The following is a 22,043-nucleotide window of genomic DNA, read 5'->3' as shown; positions in this document are numbered from 1 at the left end:
ATTATATGAGAGGTCAAGGTTTGTTTGACTGGAAATAACTCCCAGATCATGTACAAAAAATCAATCTTTGCAATTATCTATGTGTAATTTTTGCATTTAAATCCAGTTATTCATGTGAATAATGCATGTATTTTTTGTTTAAGTATCAGTATATTGCAATATAGATTCCAGTCGGCAATTATCTCTTTGTTTTATTTTATAGAAAGCATGCTGACAAGTCGACATCTCAAACGAATGTCTATGATATTGGAAGCTGTAGAGAAAGATAAAGTGATAGAGAAAACTTACACATTTATCAAGGTCAGTGTAACCATACATATCAAGGTCAGTGTAAACAGAGAAAACCTACACATTTATCAAGGTCAGTGTAAACAGAGAAAACCTACACATTTATCAAGGTCAGTGTAAACAGAGAAAACCTACACATTTATCAAGGTCAGTGTAAACAGAGAAAACCTACACATTTATCAAGGTCAGTGTAAACAGAGAAAACCTACACATTTATCAAGGTCAGTGTAACCATACATATCAAGGTCAGTGTAAACATTCACATCAAGGTCAGTGTAAACAGAGAAAAGCTACACATTTATCAAGGTCAGTGTAACCATACTTCTACCACAATACCCCGTGTTATTCAACTCTCAGACCATCAGTTAATCATTACAGCTGTTGATTAACAATCTGTTTATACCACACGTGGTATAAACTCTGTACGCATTTTGATTGGCTAACACGGTGAACTTTGACCCAAGCTGCAATTGTTATTGACGTCATCAATAATCTAATGACGTCACATCACCGGGTCCCGGACGTCACCGGTATACTTTATTTGCATACGCGAAATTATACTTGGCCACATTTCCCTTTGATTCAAGCCGATATTATTGTGGTAGAAACAGGTCACACGACTCAAAATTGTTGGATATGGAATTTATTTCACACTCGTAAGTTATTTTTTAAAAGTTGCAAAAAACACTCGCTAAAGCTCGTGTCTTTTGTAACTTTTAAAAAATAACTTACTCGTGTGAAATAAATTTCATATCCAACAACTACTCGTTGTGTATCCTCTATATATCAAGGTCAGTGTAAACATACATATCAAGGTCAGTGTAAACATACACATCAAGGTCAGTGTAAACATACACATCAAGGTCAGTGTAAACATACATATCAAGGTCAGTGTAAACATACATATCGAGGTCAGTGTAACCATACATATCAAGGTCAGTGTAAACATACATATCAAGGTCAGTGTAAACATACACATCAAGGTCAGTGTAAACATACACATCAAGGTCAGTGTAAACGTACATATCAAGGTCAGTGTAAACATACACATCAAGGTCAGTGTAAACATACATATCAAGGTCACATACACATCAAGGTCAGTGTAAACATACATATCAAGGTCACATACACATCAAGGTCAGTGTAAACATACACATCAAGGTCAGTGTAAACATACATATCAAGGTCAGTGTAAACATACATATCAAGAATATCAAATAGTGTACAGATTTATACTTTAGAGGTTGAAATGATATGGCAGATCACAGTTGAATCCTGGATGTAAATTAAGGAAGATGTACCAGATTTTGTGGTGTCATCATTTCTATTCTATGTGCTCTACCTTCCATGTTAGTGACCACTGAAGACATTAGGTATCCATCCTAGGATCTGTACCACCATCATGGAATTGACCCTTATACTGTCGTTTGGTTTCTTGCCACCATGGAGTTGACCCTTTTTACATTGTCGTTAAGTTTCTAGCCAGCATGGAATTGACCCTTCTTATACCGTCGTTCAGTTTCTAACCACCATGGAGTTGACCCTCCTTACACTGTCGTTTGGTTAATAGCCACCATGGAATTGACCCTCCTTACACTGTCGTTGATTTCTAGCCCACTTTTGGCAAATTTAGTCTTTATGTTGTTTTTATACCCCCGCAATGAAGTTAGGGGGTATACTGGAATCAGGTTGTCTGTCCGTCCGTCCGTCCGTCTGTCTGTCTGTAGACACATTTTGTCCGAACAACTCCTAAACCGATTAGCCGATTCCAATGAAACTTCACACAAATATTAATGATCATGTGTAGAAGTGCATGCCGCTTTCTTTTTCTCAAAATTATGGTTGCTATAGCAACTGGTCACTATAAACAGGTTTTCCGATGAGAACCGTAACTTTTAGTTTGTCCAGACAACTCCTCCTAAACCGAAGGGGCGATTTCAGTGAAACTTCACACAAATATAGAGGACCATGTGTAGATGTGCATGCCACTTTCTTTTTCTCAAAATTATGGTTGCTATGGCAACTGGTCACTATAAAGAAGTTTTCCGATAAGAACCATAACTTTAAGTTTGTCCGTAAAACTCCTCCTAGTCCGAAGGGCCAATTTCAATGAAACTTCACACATATATAGAGGACCATGTGTAGATGTGCATGCCACTTTCTTTTTCTCAAGATTATGGTTGCTATGGCAACTGGTCACTATAAACAGGTTTTCCCATAAGAACCATAACTTTAAGTTTGTCCGGACAACTCCTCCTAGTCCGAAGGGCTGATTTCAATGAAACTTCACACAAATATAGAGGACCATGTGTAGATGTGCACGCCACTTTCTTTTTCTCAAAATTATGGTTGATATGGCAACTGGTCACTATATTACTAGGTTATCTTAGTTGGCCTCTATAGCTAATTAAGAGTTCCAATTCACCATTGACTCGTGCAGATTGCGGGGGTATTAGTCAGCCATCCTGGCGACAGTTCTAGTTCACCTTAAATGTTTGACAGTATTTGTTATTTTTGATATTCAGATGATCCGAGAACGAGAAAAGAGTAAAGGCCTTGATTATATCATTGACAAGAAAACGTTTGACAAGCTGGCAATCTTATTGGTTAAACAAAAGAAAATCCGGATCTTCAAAACCACCATCCCCGGAACAAATAATGAACAACACCGAGAAGTAAGTAAAGACTTAGCATATCTTTCTTAGAAGTGGCATTGTACTTATTGAGACTTATTTGAATAATTATGGGAAAATGGAAAATAAATCAATCAATATCTAGCTTATCTGGACCGAAGGTCTGGTGAGCTGATGCCATGGTGCAGCGTCTGTCGTCAGTCCGTCGTCCGTTGTCCGTCAACATTTGCTTCAAATCGCTACTAGTCAAAAAGTTCTTATTGGATTTTGAAGGCAGAAGGAGATAAGATTTTGCATAAATGGTGACTCTGACCCCCAAGGGGCCTGAGGGGCGGAGCCCAATAGGGGAAATTGAGAAAATTCCTTTAAATTGCTACTATTCATAAAGTTATGAATGGATTTGAACCCAATTTAGTCAGAAACATCCTTGGGAAAAGGGAACAGATTTTGCATAAATGGTGACTCTGACCCCCGAGGGGCCAAAGTGGCGGGGCCTAATAGGGAAATAGAGGTAATTCCTTTAAATCACTTCTAGTCATAAAGTTATGAATGGATTTGAACCCAATTTGGTCAGAAACATTCTTGGGGGAAGGGGAACAGATTTTGCATAAATGGTGACTCTGACCCCAAAGGGGCCAAAGGGGCCAAAGGGGCGGGGCCCAATAGGGGAAATAGAGGTAATTCCTTTAAATCGCTACTAGTCATAAAGTTATGAATGGATTTGAACCCAATTTGGTCAGAAATATCCTTGGGGAAAGGGGAACAGATTTTGCATAAATGGTGACTCTGATCCCCCGAGGGGCCAAAAGGGCGGGGCCCAATAGGGGAAATAGAGGTAATTCCTTTAAATCGCTACTAGTCATAAAGTGATGAATGCATGTTCTAAAAACAATTCTTGAGGTCTTTCAGACCTTAGAGAGTCTGGACTTCATTAATCTTTAAAGCAGTTCGGATTCCCACACTATAACCACATATAGCATTGTTAGAGATTTACAAATAAAACAAATTGAATATGAACATTATTTTGACATTTGGTCTAATCCAACCAGGTGAGCGATACAGGCCCCATGGGCCTCTTGTTTTGATATACACTGTAGAGTGGCATATCTATTAAATAACATTGAAACTTCATTACACTGTAATTATCAGAATCAAGTGCTTTACTGTTGCTACGAACAGTAAACTTGGTCGATCATGTAAAATACACATTTGCTGGCCAAAATATGCATTGAGGTAATTGAAAATACACACTTCCTTCAGAATGTATACCCAGGTCTGCATTAAACCTATTGAGCACCTTGTAAACCATTAAACCTATTGAGCATCTTGTAAACCATTAAACCTATTGAGCATCTTGTAAACCATTAAACCTATTGAGCATCTTGTAAACCATTAAACCTATTGAGCATCTTGTAAACCATTAAACCTATTGAGCACCTTGTAAACCATTAAACCTATTGAGCATCTTGTAAACCATTAAACCTATTGAGCATCTTGTAAACCATTAAGCCTATTGAGCATCTTGTAAACCATTAAACCTATTGTGCATCTTATAAACCATTAAAACCCATTGAACGCCTTGTAAACCATTAAAGCTTATTGAGCATCTTTGTAAGCCATCAAAACCCTTTGAATACTTTATTTGTCATAAAAACTCATTGATCATCTTTGAAGCCAGTATACCATGTTGAACATCTTGTAAGCCACTAAAACCTATTGAACACATTGTAAACAATACAAAACCTTTTGAACAGTCATTACAAACCCATTGAACACCTTAGAAAGCTATTAAACACTATTGAACACCTCAGAAAGCTATTAAACCCTATTGAACACCTTGGAAAGGTATTAAACCTCATTGAACACTTTTTAATCCATTAAAACCTATTGAACACCTTGTAAGCAATTAGACCTCAATGAACACCTTTTTATCAATTAAAACCTGTTAAAGACCCTGTGGTCCATTGAACCCTATTATAAACCATTTGACTTATTGTTTTTTCCATAGGTTCAACTGCTGTGTGCAAAACATGTTCAGCCAACAGATGCAATGATTAAAAGCAAGCTGGAACAACTTCAACTTAGGTCACGCTGTGTACCAAAGGAACACCTGCTGAAAGCTAAGAGGAAAAGTCCTGCAAAGCAGCAGGTATGTCCATGTATTGCAACATCCAAATTTTTGTTGCTTCATTAAGGTCTCTATGAGCTGTTAAAACCTATTGAACACCTTGAAACTTCAAACTTGATTGTGTTAGTAGTTCCTAGAAACTTCAAACTTGATCGTGTCTGTAGTTCCTAGAAACTTCAAACTCGATCTTGTCTCTAGTTTCCTAGAAACTTCAAACTCGATCTTGTCTCTAGTTTCCTAGAAACTTCAAACTCGATCTTGTCTGTAGTTCCCTAGAAACTTCAAACTTGATCTTGTCTGTAGTTCCCTAGAAACTTCAAAATAAATCTTGTCTGTAGTTTCCTAGAAACTTCAAACTCGTTCTTGTCTGTAGTTCCCTAGAAACTTCAAACTCGATCTTGTCTGTAGTTCCCTAGAAACTTCAAAATAAATCTTGTCTGTAGTTTCCTAGAAACTTCAAAATAAATCTTGTCTGTAGTTTCCTAGAAACTTCAAACTCGATCTTGTCTCTAGTTCCCTAGAAACTTCAAACTCAATCTTGTCTGTAGTTTCCTAGAAACTTCAAACTCGATCTTGTCTGCAGTTCCCTATAAACTTTAAACTCTTGTCTGTAGTTTCCTAGAAACTTCAAAATAAATCTTGTCTGTAGTTTCCTAGAAACTTCAAACTCGATCTTGTCTCTAGTTTCTATAAACTTCAAACTCGATCTTGTCTGTAGTTTCCTAGAAACTTCAAACTTGATCGTGTCAGTAGTTCCTAGAAACTTCAAACTCGATCTTGTCTGTAGTTTCCTAGAAACTTAAAACTCTTGTCTGTAGTTCCCTATAAATTTCAAACTCGATCTTGTCTGCAGTTTCCTAGAAACTTCAAACTTGATCTTGTCTGTAGTTTCCTATAAACTTCAAAATAAATCTTGTCTGTAGTTTCCTAGAAACTTCAAACTCGATCTTGTCTGTAGTTTCCTAGAAACTTCAAACTCGATCTTGTCTGTAGTTTCCTAGAAACTTCAAACTCGATCTTGTCTGTAGTTCCCTAGAAACTTCAAAATAAATCTTGTCTGTAGTTTCCTAGAAACTTCAAACTCGATCTTGTCTGTAGTTTCCTAGAAACTTCAAACTCGATCTTGTCTGTAGTTCCCTAGAAACTTCAAAATAGATCTTGTCTGTAGTTTCCCTAGAAACTTCAAAATAAATCTTGTCTGTAGTTTCCTAGAAACTTCAAACTCGATCTTGTCTCTAGTTCCTAGAAACTTCAAACTCAATCTTGTCTGTAGTTTCCTAGAAACTTCAAACTCGATCTTGTCTGCAGTTCCCTATAAACTTTAAACTCTTGTCTGTAGTTTCCTAACTAACGGATCGCTGTAGTTCAGAAACTTCAAACTCGATCTTGTCTGCTAGTTTCCTATAAACTTCGAACTCGATCTTGTCTGTAGTTTCCTAGAAACTTCAAACTCGATCGTGTCTAGTAGTTCCCTAGAAACTTCAAACTCGATCTTGTCTGTAGTTTTCCTAGAAACTTAAAACATCTTGTCTGTAGTTCCCTAGAAACTTTCAAACTCGATCTTGTCTGCTAGTTTCCTAGAAACTTCAAACTTGATCTTGTTTGTAGTTTCCTAGAAACTTCAAAATAAATCTTGTCTGTAGTTTCCTAGAAACTTCAAACTCGATCTTGTCTGTAGTTTCCTAGAAACTTCAAACTCGATCTTGTCTCTAGTTCCCTAGAAACTTCAAAATAAATCTTGTCTGTAGTTTCCTAGAAACTTCAAAATAAATCTTGTCTGTAGTTTCCTAGAAACTTCAAACTCGATCTTGTCTGTAGTTTCCCTAGAAACTTAAAACTCAATCTTGTCTGTAGTTCCTAGAAACTTCAAACTCAATCTTGTCGGTAGTTTCCTAGAAACTTCAAACTAAATCTTGTCTGTAGTTCCCTATAAACTTTAAACTCAATCTTGTCTGTAGTTTCCTAGAAACTTCAAAATAAATCTTGTCTGCAGTTTCCTAGAAACTTCAAACTCGATCTTGTCTGTAGTTTCCTAGAAACTTCAAACTCGATCTTGTCTGTAGTTTCCTAGAAACTTCAAAATAAATCTTGTCTGTAGTTTCCTAGAAACTTCAAACTCGTTCTTGTCTGTAGTTCCCTAGAAACTTCAAACTCGATCTTGTCTGTAGTTCCCTAGAAACTTCAAACTCGATCTTGTCTGTAGTTCCCTAGAAACTTCAAAATAAATCTTGTCTGTAGTTTCCTAGAAACTTCAAAATAAATCTTGTCTGTAGTTTCCTAGAAACTTCAAACTCGATCTTGTCTCTAGTTCCCTAGAAACTTCAAACTCAATCTTGTCTGTAGTTTCCTAGAAACTTCAAACTCGATCTTGTCTGCAGTTCCCTATAAACTTTAAACTCTTGTCTGTAGTTTCCTAGAAACTTCAAACTCGATCTTGTCTGTAGTTTCCTAGAAACTTCAAACTCGATCTTGTCTGTAGTTTCCTAGAAACTTCAAACTTGATCGTGTCAGTAGTTCCTAGGAACTTCAAACTCGATCTTGTCTGTAGTTTCCTAGAAACTTAAAACTCTTGTCTGTAGTTCCCTATAAATTTCAAACTCGATCTTGTCTGTAGTTCCCTAGAAACTTCAAACTCGATCTTGTCTGTAGTTTCCTAGAAACTTCAAACTCGATCTTGTCTGTAGTTTCCTAGAAACTTCAAACTCGATCTTGTCTCTAGTTCCCTAGAAACTTCAAAATAAATCTTGTCTGTAGTTTCCTAGAAACTTCAAACTCGATCTTGTCTGTAGTTCCCTAGAAACTTCAAACTCGATCTTGTCTGTAGTTCCCTAGAAACTTCAAACTCGAATCTTGTCTGTAGTTCCTAGAAACTTCAAACTCGATCTTGTCTGTAGTTTCCTAGAAACTTCAAACTCAATCTTGTCTGTAGTTTCCTAGAAACTTCAAACTCGATCTTGTCTGTAGTTCCCTAGAAACTTCAAACTCAATCTTGTCTGTAGTTTCCTAGAAACTTCAAACTCGATCTTGTCTGTATACGTAGTTCCCTAGAAACTTCAAACTCGATCTTGTCTGTAGTTTCCTAGAAACTTCAAAATAAATCTTGTCTGTAGTTTCCTAGAAACTTCAAACTCGATCTTGTCTGTAGTTTCCTAGAAACTTCAAACTCGATCTTGTCTGTAGTTTCCTAGAAACTTCAAACTTGATCGTGTCAGTAGTTCCTAGAAACTTCAAACTCGATCTTGTCTGTAGTTTCCTAGAAACTTAAAACTCTTGTCTGTAGTTCCCTATAAATTTCAAACTCGATCTTGTCTGCAGTTTCCTAGAAACTTCAAACTTGATCTTGTCTGTAGTTTCCTAGAAACTTCAAAATAAATCTTGTCTGTAGTTTCCTAGAAACTTCAAACTCGATCTTGTCTGTAGTTTCCTAGAAACTTCAAACTCGATCTTGTCTGTAGTTTCCTAGAAACTTCAAACTCGATCTTGTCTGTAGTTCCCTAGAAACTTCAAACTCGATCTTGTCTGTAGTTCCCTATAAACTTCAAAATAAATCTTGTCTGTAGTTTCCTAGAAACTTCAAACTCGTTCTTGTCTGTAGTTCCCTAGAAACTTCAAACTCGATCTTGTCTGTAGTTCCCTAGAAACTTCAAAATAAATCTTGTCTGTAGTTTCCTAGAAACTTCAAAATAAATCTTGTCTGTAGTTTCCTAGAAACTTCAAACTCGATCTTGTCTCTAGTTCCCTAGAAACTTCAAACTCAATCTTGTCTGTAGTTTCCTAGAAACTTCAAACTCGATCTTGTCTGCAGTTCCCTATAAACTTTAAACTCTTGTCTGTAGTTTCCTAGAAACTTCAAACTCGATCTTGTCTGTAGTTTCCTAGAAACTTCAAACTCGATCTTGTCTGTAGTTTCCTAGAAACTTCAAACTTGATCGTGTCAGTAGTTCCTAGAAACTTCAAACTCGATCTTGTCTGTAGTTTCCTAGAAACTTAAAACTCTTGTCTGTAGTTCCCTATAAATTTCAAACTCGATCTTGTCTGCAGTTTCCTAGAAACTTCAAACTTGATCTTGTCTGTAGTTTCCTAGAAACTTCAAAATAAATCTTGTCTGTAGTTTCCTAGAAACTTCAAACTCGATCTTGTCTGTAGTTTCCTAGAAACTTCAAACTCGATCTTGTCTCTAGTTCCCTAGAAACTTCAAAATAAATCTTGTCTGTAGTTTCCTAGAAACTTCAAAATAAATCTTGTCTGTAGTTTCCTAGAAACTTCAAACTCGATCTTGTCTGTAGTTTCCCTAGAAACTTAAAACTCAATCTTGTCTGTAGTTCCTAGAAACTTCAAACTCAATCTTGTCTGTAGTTTCCTAGAAACTTCAAACTAAATCTTGTCTGTAGTTCCCTATAAACTTTAAACTCAATCTTGTCTGTAGTTTCCTAGAAACTTCAAAATAAATCTTGTCTGCAGTTTCCTAGAAACTTCAAACTTGATCTTGTCTGTAGTTTCCTAGAAACTTCAAAATAAATCTTGTCTGTAGTTTCCTAGAAACTTCAAACTCGATCTTGTCTGTAGTTTCCTAGAAACTTCAAACTCGATCTTGTCTGTAGTTTCCTAGAAACTTCAAAATAAATCTTGTCTGTAGTTTCCTAGAAACTTCAAACTCGATCTTGTCTGTAGTTCCCTAGAAACTTCAAACTCGATCTTGTCTGTAGTTCCCTAGAAACTTCAAAATAAATCTTGTCTGTAGTTTCCTAGAAACTTCAAAATAAATCTTGTCTGTAGTTTCCTAGAAACTTCAAACTCGATCTTGTCTGTAGTTTCCCTAGAAACTTCAAACTCAATCTTGTCTGTAGTTTCCTAGAAACTTCAAACTCGATCTTGTCTGCAGTTCCCTATAAACTTTAAACTCTTGTCTGTAGTTTCCTAGAAACTTCAAACTCGATCTTGTCTGTAGTTTCCTAGAAACTTCAAACTCGATCTTGTCTGTAGTTTCCTAGAAACTTCAAACTTGATCGTGTCAGTAGTTCCTAGAAACTTCAAACTCGATCTTGTCTGTAGTTTCCTAGAAACTTAAAACTCTTGTCTGTAGTTCCCTATAAATTTCAAACTCGATCTTGTCTGCAGTTTCCTAGAAACTTCAAACTTGATCTTGTCTGTAGTTTCCTAGAAACTTCAAAATAAATCTTGTCTGTAGTTTCCTAGAAACTTCAAACTCGATCTTGTCTGTAGTTTCCTAGAAACTTCAAACTCGATCTTGTCTGTAGTATCCTAGAAACTTCAAACTCGATCTTGTCTCTAGTTCCCTAGAAACTTTAAACTCAATCTTGTCTGTAGTTTCCTAGAAACTTCAAAATAAATCTTGTCTGTAGTTTCCTAGAAACTTCAAACTCGATCTTGTCTCTAGTTCCCTAGAAACTTCAAACTTGATCGTGTCAGTAGTTCCTAGAAACTTCAAACTCGATCTTGTCTGTAGTTTCCTAGAAACTTCAAACTCGATCTTGTCTGTAGTTTCCTAGAAACTTCAAACTCGATCTTGTCTCTAGTTTCCTAGAAACTTCAAACTCGATCTTGTCTCTAGTTTCCTAGAAACTTCAAACTCGATCTTGTCTGTAGTTTCCTAGAAACTTCAAACTCGATCTTGTCTCTAGTTTCCTAGAAACTTCAAAATAAATCTTGTCTGTAGTTTCCTAGAAACTTCAAACTCGATCTTGTCTGCAGTTTCCCTAGAAAATTAAATCTCAATCTTGTCTGTAGTTTCCTAGAAACTTGATCTTGTCTGTAGTTTCCTAGAAACTTCAAAATAAATCTTGTCTGTAGTTTCCTAGAAACTTCAAACTCGATCTTGTCCGTAGTTTCCTAGAAAATTAAAACTCTTGGCCCAGTTGTCCAAAAAGTGATTAGCTTAATCACTTGATTAGAAAAAATCTCATTTCTCCTTTACTTCAAAACTTGTATGTGTGTATTGCTTAAAATGGGCAGGTAAGAAGAGACGGACAAGTGTTATAGTTTCATGAAATTTTGTGAGGAAGGCTTTTATCAGGATTGTCTGTTTTGAGCAACTTGTCCCTTTTTCAGTAGATTCCTGAGAAAAATCTTCACATTGCCACTTGTTCTATCCAATCAAGGACTTTAGTTGGGTTTTATTTCAAGGTCATGAAAAGTTGTCTTTGGCTTTTGAATATTTACCTGTATGAATTTACACAGCCACAATGTATTTAATAGACAGTACTACAAAACTGTTTATCACAGTGATCATAAGACCTTAGATAAGTTTGCTGCTGTATTTAAAGTGATTTACACACCGATTTAGTGACACCTTGTTCTGTGTATCAGTAAGATTTTAATTATTTGTGGTGTTTTTGTTGAATTTTCTTTGTCGGTTTGACAGAAGTTCACCGACTTACCTGAGAGTACCCAGGAGAACCTGCGAAAGCTACAGGAGTATAAAATGAAGATCAAATCCTACGACATGGTCTATGATCCGGTACGTAGATACACAGGCAGTACTACCATACATATAACTTGTACTTCAGATACAGGCTGTGGCAACATACAGGCTTACCTGTTTATAGGTATCACCTATGGTTGTGGTGGTTTGGGAAATGTCTTTAGCATCAAAACTCTGATTTATTGTTTCATAAAATATATTAATTCAACACTATTAACAGTTTAACAAAAATTGTGATTATAGATGAAAGCCTTACAGACATTCACACTGCCACCTATCGCAGTTAGTGAGTACTTGGTTATGTGTCTGACATCATTAGATACCATGTTACGATATTGTTCGTTGTTTTGTGTCATCAGTTAGTGAGAAATAAGTCGTAGGTAAACAGGTACCTGTATATGTCACACACACCTGTCACTAGGTCTGTATACATGTGATAGTACCATTACAATAGATCCTTACCCTGTTGCAGTTTGCTCCAAAACAGTATGGCTACTTACCAAAGATGAGGAGAATCCGTATGACCCACAACATTCTGTGGTACCTTTGCTATGACTACAGAGGGCACTTAATGTCAGGAAAACCCACACAGGATTCTTCAGGAACCACCTCGGGGAAGTTAGACAAGGGATGGTCAGATGCTCTGGGGACCACTCATTCAACAGAATTATTAAAAACTGATTTGGAACCTGATACTCTTGGAGACAATGGAACACCAGTCCAGGGAAAATCCACTGATGTAAATACGTTTACAATATATTTCAGATTCTTCCCATCAGGGCGACATGGAGATTTTTACAATCTTTCTGCTCAAGTTGAGACCCCCTCAGCTCATTTCCAAAGTGTTGACATCTTTTTTTTTGTAGTCATTTTTTATAAACAACATATACTTGCCAATATTTCATTTGTCATAGAAAAAGCAAATATTTCATTTGTCATAGAAAAAGCCAATATTTCATTTGTCATAGAAAAAAAATAGTAGATAAAAAAACTCTATTTAACAGATTTAAGTGAAGTAGGTGTTAGTTCAAATTGTTCATTACAATGAATTTTACCTGTAATTTTAAGTACCATCAATTGGGATTTTTTGGTTCTGGAAATTTTGATATTCTTCCGTCAAAAAAAGGGTGGTTTCACTATAGTGTGCCCAAATTTTGGTGTTTCCATCAACTCTGTGTCAAGTTTTGGTGTATTCCAATGGTCATGTTTTAATACCAATTTCTGCCATCTGAGCCAGAGATAAAACATATTGTCTTGCTGGGCATTAAAGTTTTATCATCGTCATGCTGCATTTGCTTTTGAAGTCATGGCCTTTCACAGACCATGAGATCTACTAAGACCAATACAATTGACCATTTGGTGTAAAATACAAACAAGTAATTAATTACATCTTATCTATTAATAGTCATTGATATAGCCAGTAATTAATTAATTACATCTTATCTATAAATAGTCATTGATATAGCCAGTAAGTAATTAATTACATCTTATCTATTAATAGTCATTGATATAGCCAGTAATTAATTAATTACATTTGATCTATTAATAGTCATTGATATAGCCAGTAAGTAATTAATTACATTTGATCTATTGATAGTCATTGATATAGACAGTAATTAATTAATTACATCTTTTCTATTAATAGTCATTGATATAGACAGTAATTAATTAATAACATCTTTTCTATTAATAGTCATTGATATAGCCAGTAATTAATTAATTACATTTTATCTATTAATAGTCATTGATATAGCCAGTTAGTAATTAATTACATTTTATCTATAAATAGTCATTGATATAGCTAGTAAATAATTGAATACATCTTATCTATTAATAGTATGTATGTAAATATAGCTGCAAAGTTATAGAACATCTGCTATTAGTAGCATTTTCGAGGTTTATTGTTTTGCAAAACTGCCGTCAATGGAAGGAAATCTGATGATCTATATAACAACCTGTCAGAAATTGTCTGTCTGTGGTGAAGAGCTATGTTATCACAGCTATATATCACCAAACGTCTGTCTGTGGTGAAGAGCTATGTTATCACAGCTATATATCACCAAACGTCTGTCTGTGGTGAAGAGCTATGTTATCACAGCTATATATCACCAAACGTCTGTCTGTGGTGAAGAGCTATGTTATCACAGCTATATATCACCAAACGTCTGTCTGTGGTGAAGAGCTATGTTATCAAAGCTATATATCACCAAACGTCTGTCTGTGGTGAAGAGCTATGTTATCACAGCTATATATCACCAAACGTCTGTCTGTGGTGAAGAGCTATGTTATCACAGCTATATATCACCAAACGTCTGTCTGTGGTGAAGAGCTATGTTATCACAGCTATATATCACCAAACGTCTGTCTGTGGTGAAGAGCTATGTTATCACAGCTATATATCACCAAACGTCTGTCTGTGGTGAAGAGCTATGTTATCACAGCTATATATCACCCAACGTGAAGATAATATAGATGGGATTTCTTATTTGTAGACGGATATTTTGGAACAAATAAAGAATCTGAAGGAGCCCCCTCTGTTCTATGATGAGATATCGTGGAGACGTTATCTCCCACCTCTACCAAAACATAAAGGTACAGTACAACATATTCCAGGTCAGCTGATAGTACAAGGTCATAGGTCAACACTACAATATTCCAGGTCATAGGTCAACACTGCAACATTCCAGGTCAGCGGATAGTAGTAGGTCATAGGTCAACATGGCAACATTCTAGGTCAGCTGATAATACTAGGTCATGGGTAAACACTACAATATTCCAGGTCAGCTTATAGTACAAGGTCGTAGGTCAACACTGCAACTTTCAAGGTCAGCTAATAGTACTAGGTCATAGGTCAACACTACAGCATTCCAGGTCAGCTGATAGCACAAAGTCTTAGGTCAACACTACAGCATTCCATGTCGTAGGTCAACACCACAATATTCCAGGTCAGCTGATAGTACAAGGTCGTAGGTCAACACTGCAGCATTCCAGTTCTGCTGATAGGGCTATATGTCGTAGGTCAACATTGCAACATTCCAGGTCAGCTGGTAGTACTATAGGTCATAGGTCAACATTGCAACATTGCAGGTCAGCTGGTAGTACCAGGTCATAGGTCAACAGTAGAACATTCCAGGTTAGCTAGCTATACTAGCAATAGTACCAGGTCATAGATCAAAGTACAAGTTCAATTTGAATATGTAGTTTTGAAGTGATGGGTTTAAATTTGTTTTTCTGAGACTACTAAACAGTAAATTAACATACCACAAATTATTGTAAACTGTATTTAAACTACATAATGTAAAAATATTGCATTTAAAACCACAAAATGTTTAATTCAAAATAACAGATCCTGTGAAAGTACATTATGCATATTGTATGGTATATTCTATGGCTAAATTTTCAGATCATCCAAAGGGCTGGTGTCTTATATCAGATGTTTTAGTCACGCTGCCTGTTTGTCTCTTCTGTTCGATTGTACCAGTCAACTATAATGTAAGTATCCTTACAAAGGCCACATAAAACAATCATCATTGGCTTGTTAAGCCATAGATCATTTGATACCTCAAAAACAATTTTTTGAGATTATTGAGATGAAATTTTTAGCCCATCATTGATCTGTACATTTGTCCATGTCAATAGTCTATCACATGTCTGTAATTTCTTTCAAGTAGATCAATCAGAAATGACATACATGTATTCATGTAACAAGTACAATTCCTAACTTTCTAGATTCTCGAAAAAAAGAAAAGAAAGAAAGATCTGCCCAAGTAATTAAGACTATCAAGAATGTAAGAATAATGAAATTTAAGAAAAAAGAATAAATATTCAAAATTAATTCAATAATTTTGAATGTTTCATTGAAATACTTCATGTTTGTATGTTCTCTCCATTTTCCAGCTACAAGGCTTGAGGGAGATACTAGGGGACCCAGTTAAGTCTCTCTACCCCATCGTTTACCTCCCCTACAGACTTACACAACAGTTACTCTTTGCTCGCAAATACATATTTGCATTCCATGAGAGCTGTGAGAGACTTGCCTACATGGGGCTGCTAGCATTTGGGACCCGACTACTGAAAGAGAAAGACCAGGTAAGGTCTAGTGTTGTATTCATAAGGATAATTTAGGTGTTGTTTTTTTTTTGTGGTTTTCGTAATTATTCAAATATTTCCAAAACAATTGGCACTTTTTACATTGTACCTATTTAAAGACTCTTCTCTCAATAATTTGTCTTAAAAATGTACTTAGAAATTTGTGTTTCAGGTATTTGTGTACTTGTACAAGAATGTGTGTCTGATGGACACAACACGCTCCCTGGAGGGCTACTGTAAGATCAACATGCCCAAGGGTGTTGAGTGCGATAGACGACTCTACAACTTCTCTAGTCAACTTCAGTTTGACCATTACTGGACAGAACTTCAGGAAATTTGCTTCGCAAGTCATCTCAATGTCAGGAGTAAGTGTCAATGTTGGGAGCAAGGGTCAATGTCAGGAGTAAGTGTCAAGGTCAGGAGTAAGTGTCAATGTCAGGAGTAAGTGTCAATGTCGGCAGTAAGTGTCAAGGTCAGGAGTAAGTGTCAATGTCAGGAGTAAGGGTCAATGTCAGGAGTAAGGGTCAATGTCAGGAGTAAGGGTCAATGTGAGGAGTAAGTGTCAATGTCAGGAGTAAGGGTCAATGTCAGGAGTAAGGGTCAATATCAGGAGTAAGTGTCAATGTGAGGAGTAAGGGTCAATGTCAGGAGTAAGGGTCAATGTCAAGAGTAAGTGTCAATATCAGGAGTAAGTGTCAATGTGAGGAGTAAGGGTCAATGTCAGGAGTAAGTGTCAATGTCAGGAGTAAGGGTCAATATCAGGAGTAAGTGTCAATGTCAGGAGTAAGGGTCAATGTCGGCAGTAAGTGTCAAGGTCAGGAGTAAGGGTCAATGTCAGGAGTAAGTGTCAATGTCAGGAGTAAGGGTCAATGTCAGGAGTAAGGGTCAATGTCAGGAGTAAGGGTCAATGTCAGGAGTAAGGGTCAATGTCAGGAGTAAGTGTCAATGTCAGGAGTAAGTGTCAATGTCAGGAGTAAGGGTGAATGTCAGGAGTAAGGGTGAATGTCAGGAGTAAGGGTCAATGTGAGGAGTAAGGGTCAATGTCAGGAGTAAGTGTCAATGTGAGGAGTAAGTGTCAATATCAGGAGTAAGGGTCAATGTCAGGAGTAAGGGTGAATGTCAGGAGTAAGTGTCAATGTGAGGAGTAAGTGTCAATGTCGGGAGTAAGGGTGAATGTCGGGAGTAAGTGTCAATGTGAGGAGTAAGTGTCAATGTCAGGAGTAAGTGTCAATGTCAGGAGTAAGTGTCAATGTGAGGAGTAAGTGTCAATGTGAGGAGTAAGGGTCAATGTCAGGAGTAAGTGTCAATGTCGGCAGTAAGTGTCAATGTCAGGAGTAAGGGTCAATGTCAGGAGTAAGGGTCAATATCAGGAGTAAGTGTCAATGTGAGGAGTAAGTGTCAATGTCAGGAGTAAGGGTCAATGTGAGGAGTAAGTGTCAATGTCAGGAGTAAGTGTCAATGTCAGGAGTAAGGGTGAATGTCAGGAGTAAGGGTGAATGTCAGGAGTAAGTGTCAATGTCAGGAGTAAGTGTCAATGTCAGGAGTAAGGGTCAATGTCAGGAGTAAGTGTCAATGTGAGGAGTAAGTGTCAATGTCAGGAGTAAGGGTCAATGTCAGGAGTAAGGGTCAATGTCAGGAGTAAGGGTCAATGTCAGGAGTAAGTGTCAATGTCAGGAGTAAGTGTGAATGTCAGGAGTAAGTGTCAATGTCAGGAGTAAGGGTCAATGTCAGGAGTAAGGGTGAATGTCAGGAGTAAGTGTCAATGTCGGCAGTAAGTGTCAATGTCAGGAGTAAGTGTCTATAAATTTATAAAACTATGCACCATACATTGATATCAAAGACATCAATTAACCTGTTTGAGAAGTATAAAAACTCTGTTATCCATGAAATGATTTAAGAGAAAAATTGCAATATTTATATTTGGCGTTAAGTGTGAGACAAGGGTTCTGTTATCCATGAAATGATTTAGGAAAAAAAAAGTTGCATATCTATATTTGGTGTTAAGTGAGACAAGGGTTCTGTTATCCATGAAATGATTTAGGAAAAAAAAAGTTGCATTATCTATATTTGGTGTTAAGTGAGACAAGGGTTCTGTCAAAATTTGTTTATATGTAAACATCCTTGTCAAAACATGTGATCTAAACACTTACTTGATTATCTGTCCTAGACACAGTGTTTAAAATCAAATTCTACCATAGTTTCTATTCAACGCCAGTTTTGATTGGTTTAAAACAGTGTATTATTTGCCAGTAATACCCTGTCGTGTCAATAATACATGCTCGTGAGTCACAGCTGTTACAATCTTTCCCCTCCAAAATTTGTAAACAAACATGGCGGTGCAAAAACGTTTGAACGTTGGAGACCGTGTATTTTACAACTGAGAAATTTGCCAGATTGTGAATTTCTATCAACCCAGAGCAGACTTTGCTAAACAATATGTTGTAAGGTCTATTTCCACAGGCAACCTTTGGAGAGCATTTCTACATGAACTGCTGGCCGACATCCCCGAAAATTCTCGTAACGTTGCCGTCAAAACGTCAACGTTTTCACAGACGATGTCGCTTGGGATTGAAGTCAGCTTTTGAATATTCATTAGCATGCGAGCCTTATTGTTTCCTATGAATTGTAACAGCCATGTGGTGACACATTTCCTGTTTTTTTTTTGCCTTTTTCTATTAGGAAGAGGTAGATCTCAGAACTAAACAGTACATGGTAGAATAGAAGAAATTTATATTATGGCCTTGTACATAATATTTTGTTCACCTCCCTAACAATCATTCACTTGTATTATCATGTGACACATTTTCAATCTTTTGTAGACTTTGTTATGACATGAAATTTCACTTTTAGTGGCGTTTTGATTAGACAATGCTTCAGCTCCATTTTTGTATGAATTTTTAGGTCACCTGAGACAAAGTCTCAAGTGACCTATTCTTATTGCCTTTTGTCCGTCGTCGTGCGTCGTCCGTCCGTGAACAATTTACATTTTCAACTTCTTCTCCAAAACCACTGAACCAAATTCAATGAAATTTGGCAGGGAGCTTCTATGGCTAAAGGTCAACTAAAATTGTGAATTATATGGTCCCCAACCCCTGGGGGCCTGAGGGGCGGGGCCAAAAAGGGTCAAATTGACTAAAACTTCAAAAATCTTCTTTTCTACTCTCAGATAAGGTGGAATCAAACACTCTTAATAGATGAAAGGGTCTTAAGGTGCTCTACCAAAATTGTGAATTTCATGTCCCTTGGGTCTCACGTTTGCCCCTGGGTAGGGGGTAAACTTTACTATAGTTTCATATAGGGAAATCACATTTTTGACTATTATTTGTTGGATTTGTATTGGAATTCATTCTAACTTGGTTCAAATTATCAACATAGGATGACAGTTTGATGGTATGTACATGTTGGCCCTGGTTGACCCCAGGGGCTGGTGGGCGGGGCCAAAAAGGGTCAAATTGACTGAAATTTCAAAAATCTTCTTCTCTCCTCTCAGATATGTTAGAATCAAATACTCTTCATAGATGGAAGGGTCCTAAGGTGCTTTACCAAAATTGTGAATTTCATGACCCTGGGGTCTCACGTTTGCCCCTGGGGAGGGGGTAAACTTTACTATAGTTTATATAGGGAAATCCCATTTTTGACTATTATTTGTTGGATTTCTATTGGAATTCATTCTAACTTGGTTCAAATTATCAGCATGGGATGACAGTTTGATGGTATGCACATGTTGGCCCTGGTTGACCCCAAGGGGCTGGTGGGCGGGGCCAAAAAGGGTCAAATTGACTGAAATTTCAAAAATCTTCTTCTTACAACCCAAATAAGGTAGAATTAAATACTCTTCACAGATGGAAGGGTCTTAAGGTGCTTTACCATAATTGTGAATTTCCTAGCCCTGGGGTCTCATGTTTGCCCCATGGGAGGGGATAAACTTTACTATAGTTATAGGGAAATCACATTTTTGACTATCATTTGTTTTATTTGTTTTGAAATTCATTCTTTCATTCAAATTTACTGAAATATTTCAAAAATCAGGTGACCGTTAAGGCTCATGGGCCTCTTGTTATACAATAATACATTTATCTTTGGCATGGAATCAGTGTATAATGTTTGGCCCTGTGGTACTCTTGTTTGCTGTAGAGATGAAGAACACTGAGAAGGAGATGAAGGAAGACCCACCAGTGGAGATGTCCCTCACTGATTCCCTCAAACCAATCAGTCCAGACGAGCTTGTTGATGACCCTGATCACTGTCGTCTCCCTGGTGACCAGCTTGGGGCAGCAGGCTTGGATTCCTCGTTCTACATGTTAGTATTTCATGTCGGTCAAATAATTTGCCCTTCAACAGAGGGAAATTTATAATAAACTGTCAGATGCTCAGAGAACTAAAGCATTACATTTTGGTATTTGTAAGGACACAAACATTTTATCTTATAAAAACAAATATTTGGAAAATGAAAACAGCATAAATGTATGTCTGTGTTAGTTTTTTGCTAATTTGTTTTATGACTGATTTGTATTTTGCAGACACTTGTGTCGTAACTGGGATTGGAGTATGAGGAACATGGGAAAAAACTTCCCAAACTATAACCCGATGGGACCTTTCGGTAATGTTATATACAATCACTATCACATGGGACCTCTCTGTAATGTTATATACAATCACTGTCACATGAGACCTCTCTGTAATGTTATATACAATCACTGTCACATGGGACCTCTCTGTAATGTTATATACAATCACTGTCACATGGGACCTCTCTGTAATGTTATATACAATCACTGTCACATGGGACCTCTCTGTAATGTTATATACAATCACTGTCACATGGGACCTCTCTGAAATGTTATATACAATCACTGTCACATGGGACCTCTCTGTAATGTTATATACAATCACTGTCACATGGGACCTCTCTGAAATGTTATATACAATCACTGTCACATGGGACCTCTCTGTAATGTTATATACAATCACTGTCACATGGGACCTCTCTGTAATGTTATATACAATCACTGTCACATGGGACCTCTCTGTTATGTTATATACAATCACTGTCACATAGGACCTCTCTGTAATGTTATATAATCACTGTCACATGGGACCTCTCTGTAATGTTATATAATCACTGTCACATAGGACCTCTCTGTAATGTTATATACAATCACTGTCACATGGGGCCTCTCTGTAATGTTATATACAATCACTGTCACATGGGGCCTCTCTGTAATGTTATATACAATCACTGTCACATGGGACCTCTCTGTAATGTTATATACAATCTCTGTCACATGGGACCTCTCTGTAATGTTATATACAATCACTGTCACATGGGGCCTCTCTGTAATTTTATATACAATCACTGTCACATGGGGCCTCTCTGTAATGTTATATAATCACTGTCACATGGGGCCTCTCTGTAATGTTATATACAATCTCTGTCATATGGGGCCTCTCTGTAATGTTATATACAATCACTGTCACATGGGACCTCTCTATAATGTTATATACAATCACTGTCACATGGGGCCTCTCTGTAATGTTATATACAATCACTGTCACATGGGGCCTCTCTGTAATGTTATATACAATCACTGTCACATGAGACCTCTCTGTAATGTTATATACAATCACTGTCACATGGGACCTCTCTGTAATGTTATATACAATCACTGTCACATGGGACCTCTCTGTAATGTTATATACAATCACTGTCATATGGGGCCTCTCTGTAATGTTATATACAATCACTGTCATATGGGGCCTCTCTGTAATGTTATATACAATCACTGTCACATGGGACCTCTCTGTAATGTTATATACAATCACTGTCACATGGGGCCTCTCTGTAATGTTATATACAATCACTGTCACATGGGGCCTCTCTGTAATGTTATATACAATCACTGTCATATGGGGCCTCTCTGTAATGTTATATACAATCACTGTCACATGGGGCCTCTCTGTAATGTTATATACAATCACTGTCACATGGGGCCTCTCTGTAATGTTATATACAATCACTGTCACATGGGACCTCTCTGTTATATACTATCACTGTCACATGGGACCTCTCTGTAATGTTATATACTATCACTGTCACATGGGACCTCTCTGTTATATACTATCACTGTCACATGGGACCTCTCTGTAATGTTATATACAATCACTGTCACATGGGACCTCTCTGTAATGTTATATACAATCACTGTCACATGGGACCTCTCTGTAGTGTTATATACAATCACTGTCACATGGGGCCTCTCTGTAATGTTATATACAATCACTGTCACATGGGGCCTCTCTGTAATGTTATATACAATCACTGTCATATGGGGCCTCTCTGTAATACCATATACAATCACTGTCACATGGGACCTCTCTGTAATGTTATATACAATCACTGTCACATGGGACCTCTCTGTAATGTTATATAATCACTGTCACATGGGACCTCTCTGTAATGTTA

General features: G+C 37.0%; 1 protein-coding gene across 1 annotated transcript in view; it reads left to right on the top strand.

Annotated features, from left to right (window-relative positions):
* The window catches only part of LOC117331455 (general transcription factor 3C polypeptide 1-like), a 429,349-nt gene that overhangs the window by 18,901 nt on the left and 388,405 nt on the right, over positions 1-22,043 (top strand). Inside the window, exons 13-23 of the mRNA XM_033890176.1 lie at positions 203-300; positions 2,814-2,963; positions 4,930-5,070; positions 11,432-11,527; positions 11,964-12,230; positions 13,984-14,083; positions 14,895-14,983; positions 15,389-15,580; positions 15,753-15,945; positions 19,715-19,880; positions 20,101-20,180. Coding sequence (XP_033746067.1) covers positions 203-300; positions 2,814-2,963; positions 4,930-5,070; positions 11,432-11,527; positions 11,964-12,230; positions 13,984-14,083; positions 14,895-14,983; positions 15,389-15,580; positions 15,753-15,945; positions 19,715-19,880; positions 20,101-20,180 — 1,572 coding nt within the window. The remainder of the gene's footprint in view (positions 1-202; positions 301-2,813; positions 2,964-4,929; positions 5,071-11,431; positions 11,528-11,963; positions 12,231-13,983; positions 14,084-14,894; positions 14,984-15,388; positions 15,581-15,752; positions 15,946-19,714; positions 19,881-20,100; positions 20,181-22,043) is intronic.

Source organism: Pecten maximus, chromosome 7 (assembly GCF_902652985.1).
Source record: "Pecten maximus chromosome 7, xPecMax1.1, whole genome shotgun sequence".
Lineage (NCBI taxonomy): Eukaryota > Metazoa > Mollusca > Bivalvia > Pectinida > Pectinidae > Pecten > Pecten maximus.
The sequence above is the reverse complement of the archived record's forward strand: the minus strand, read 5'-3'. Positions and strand labels throughout refer to the sequence as shown.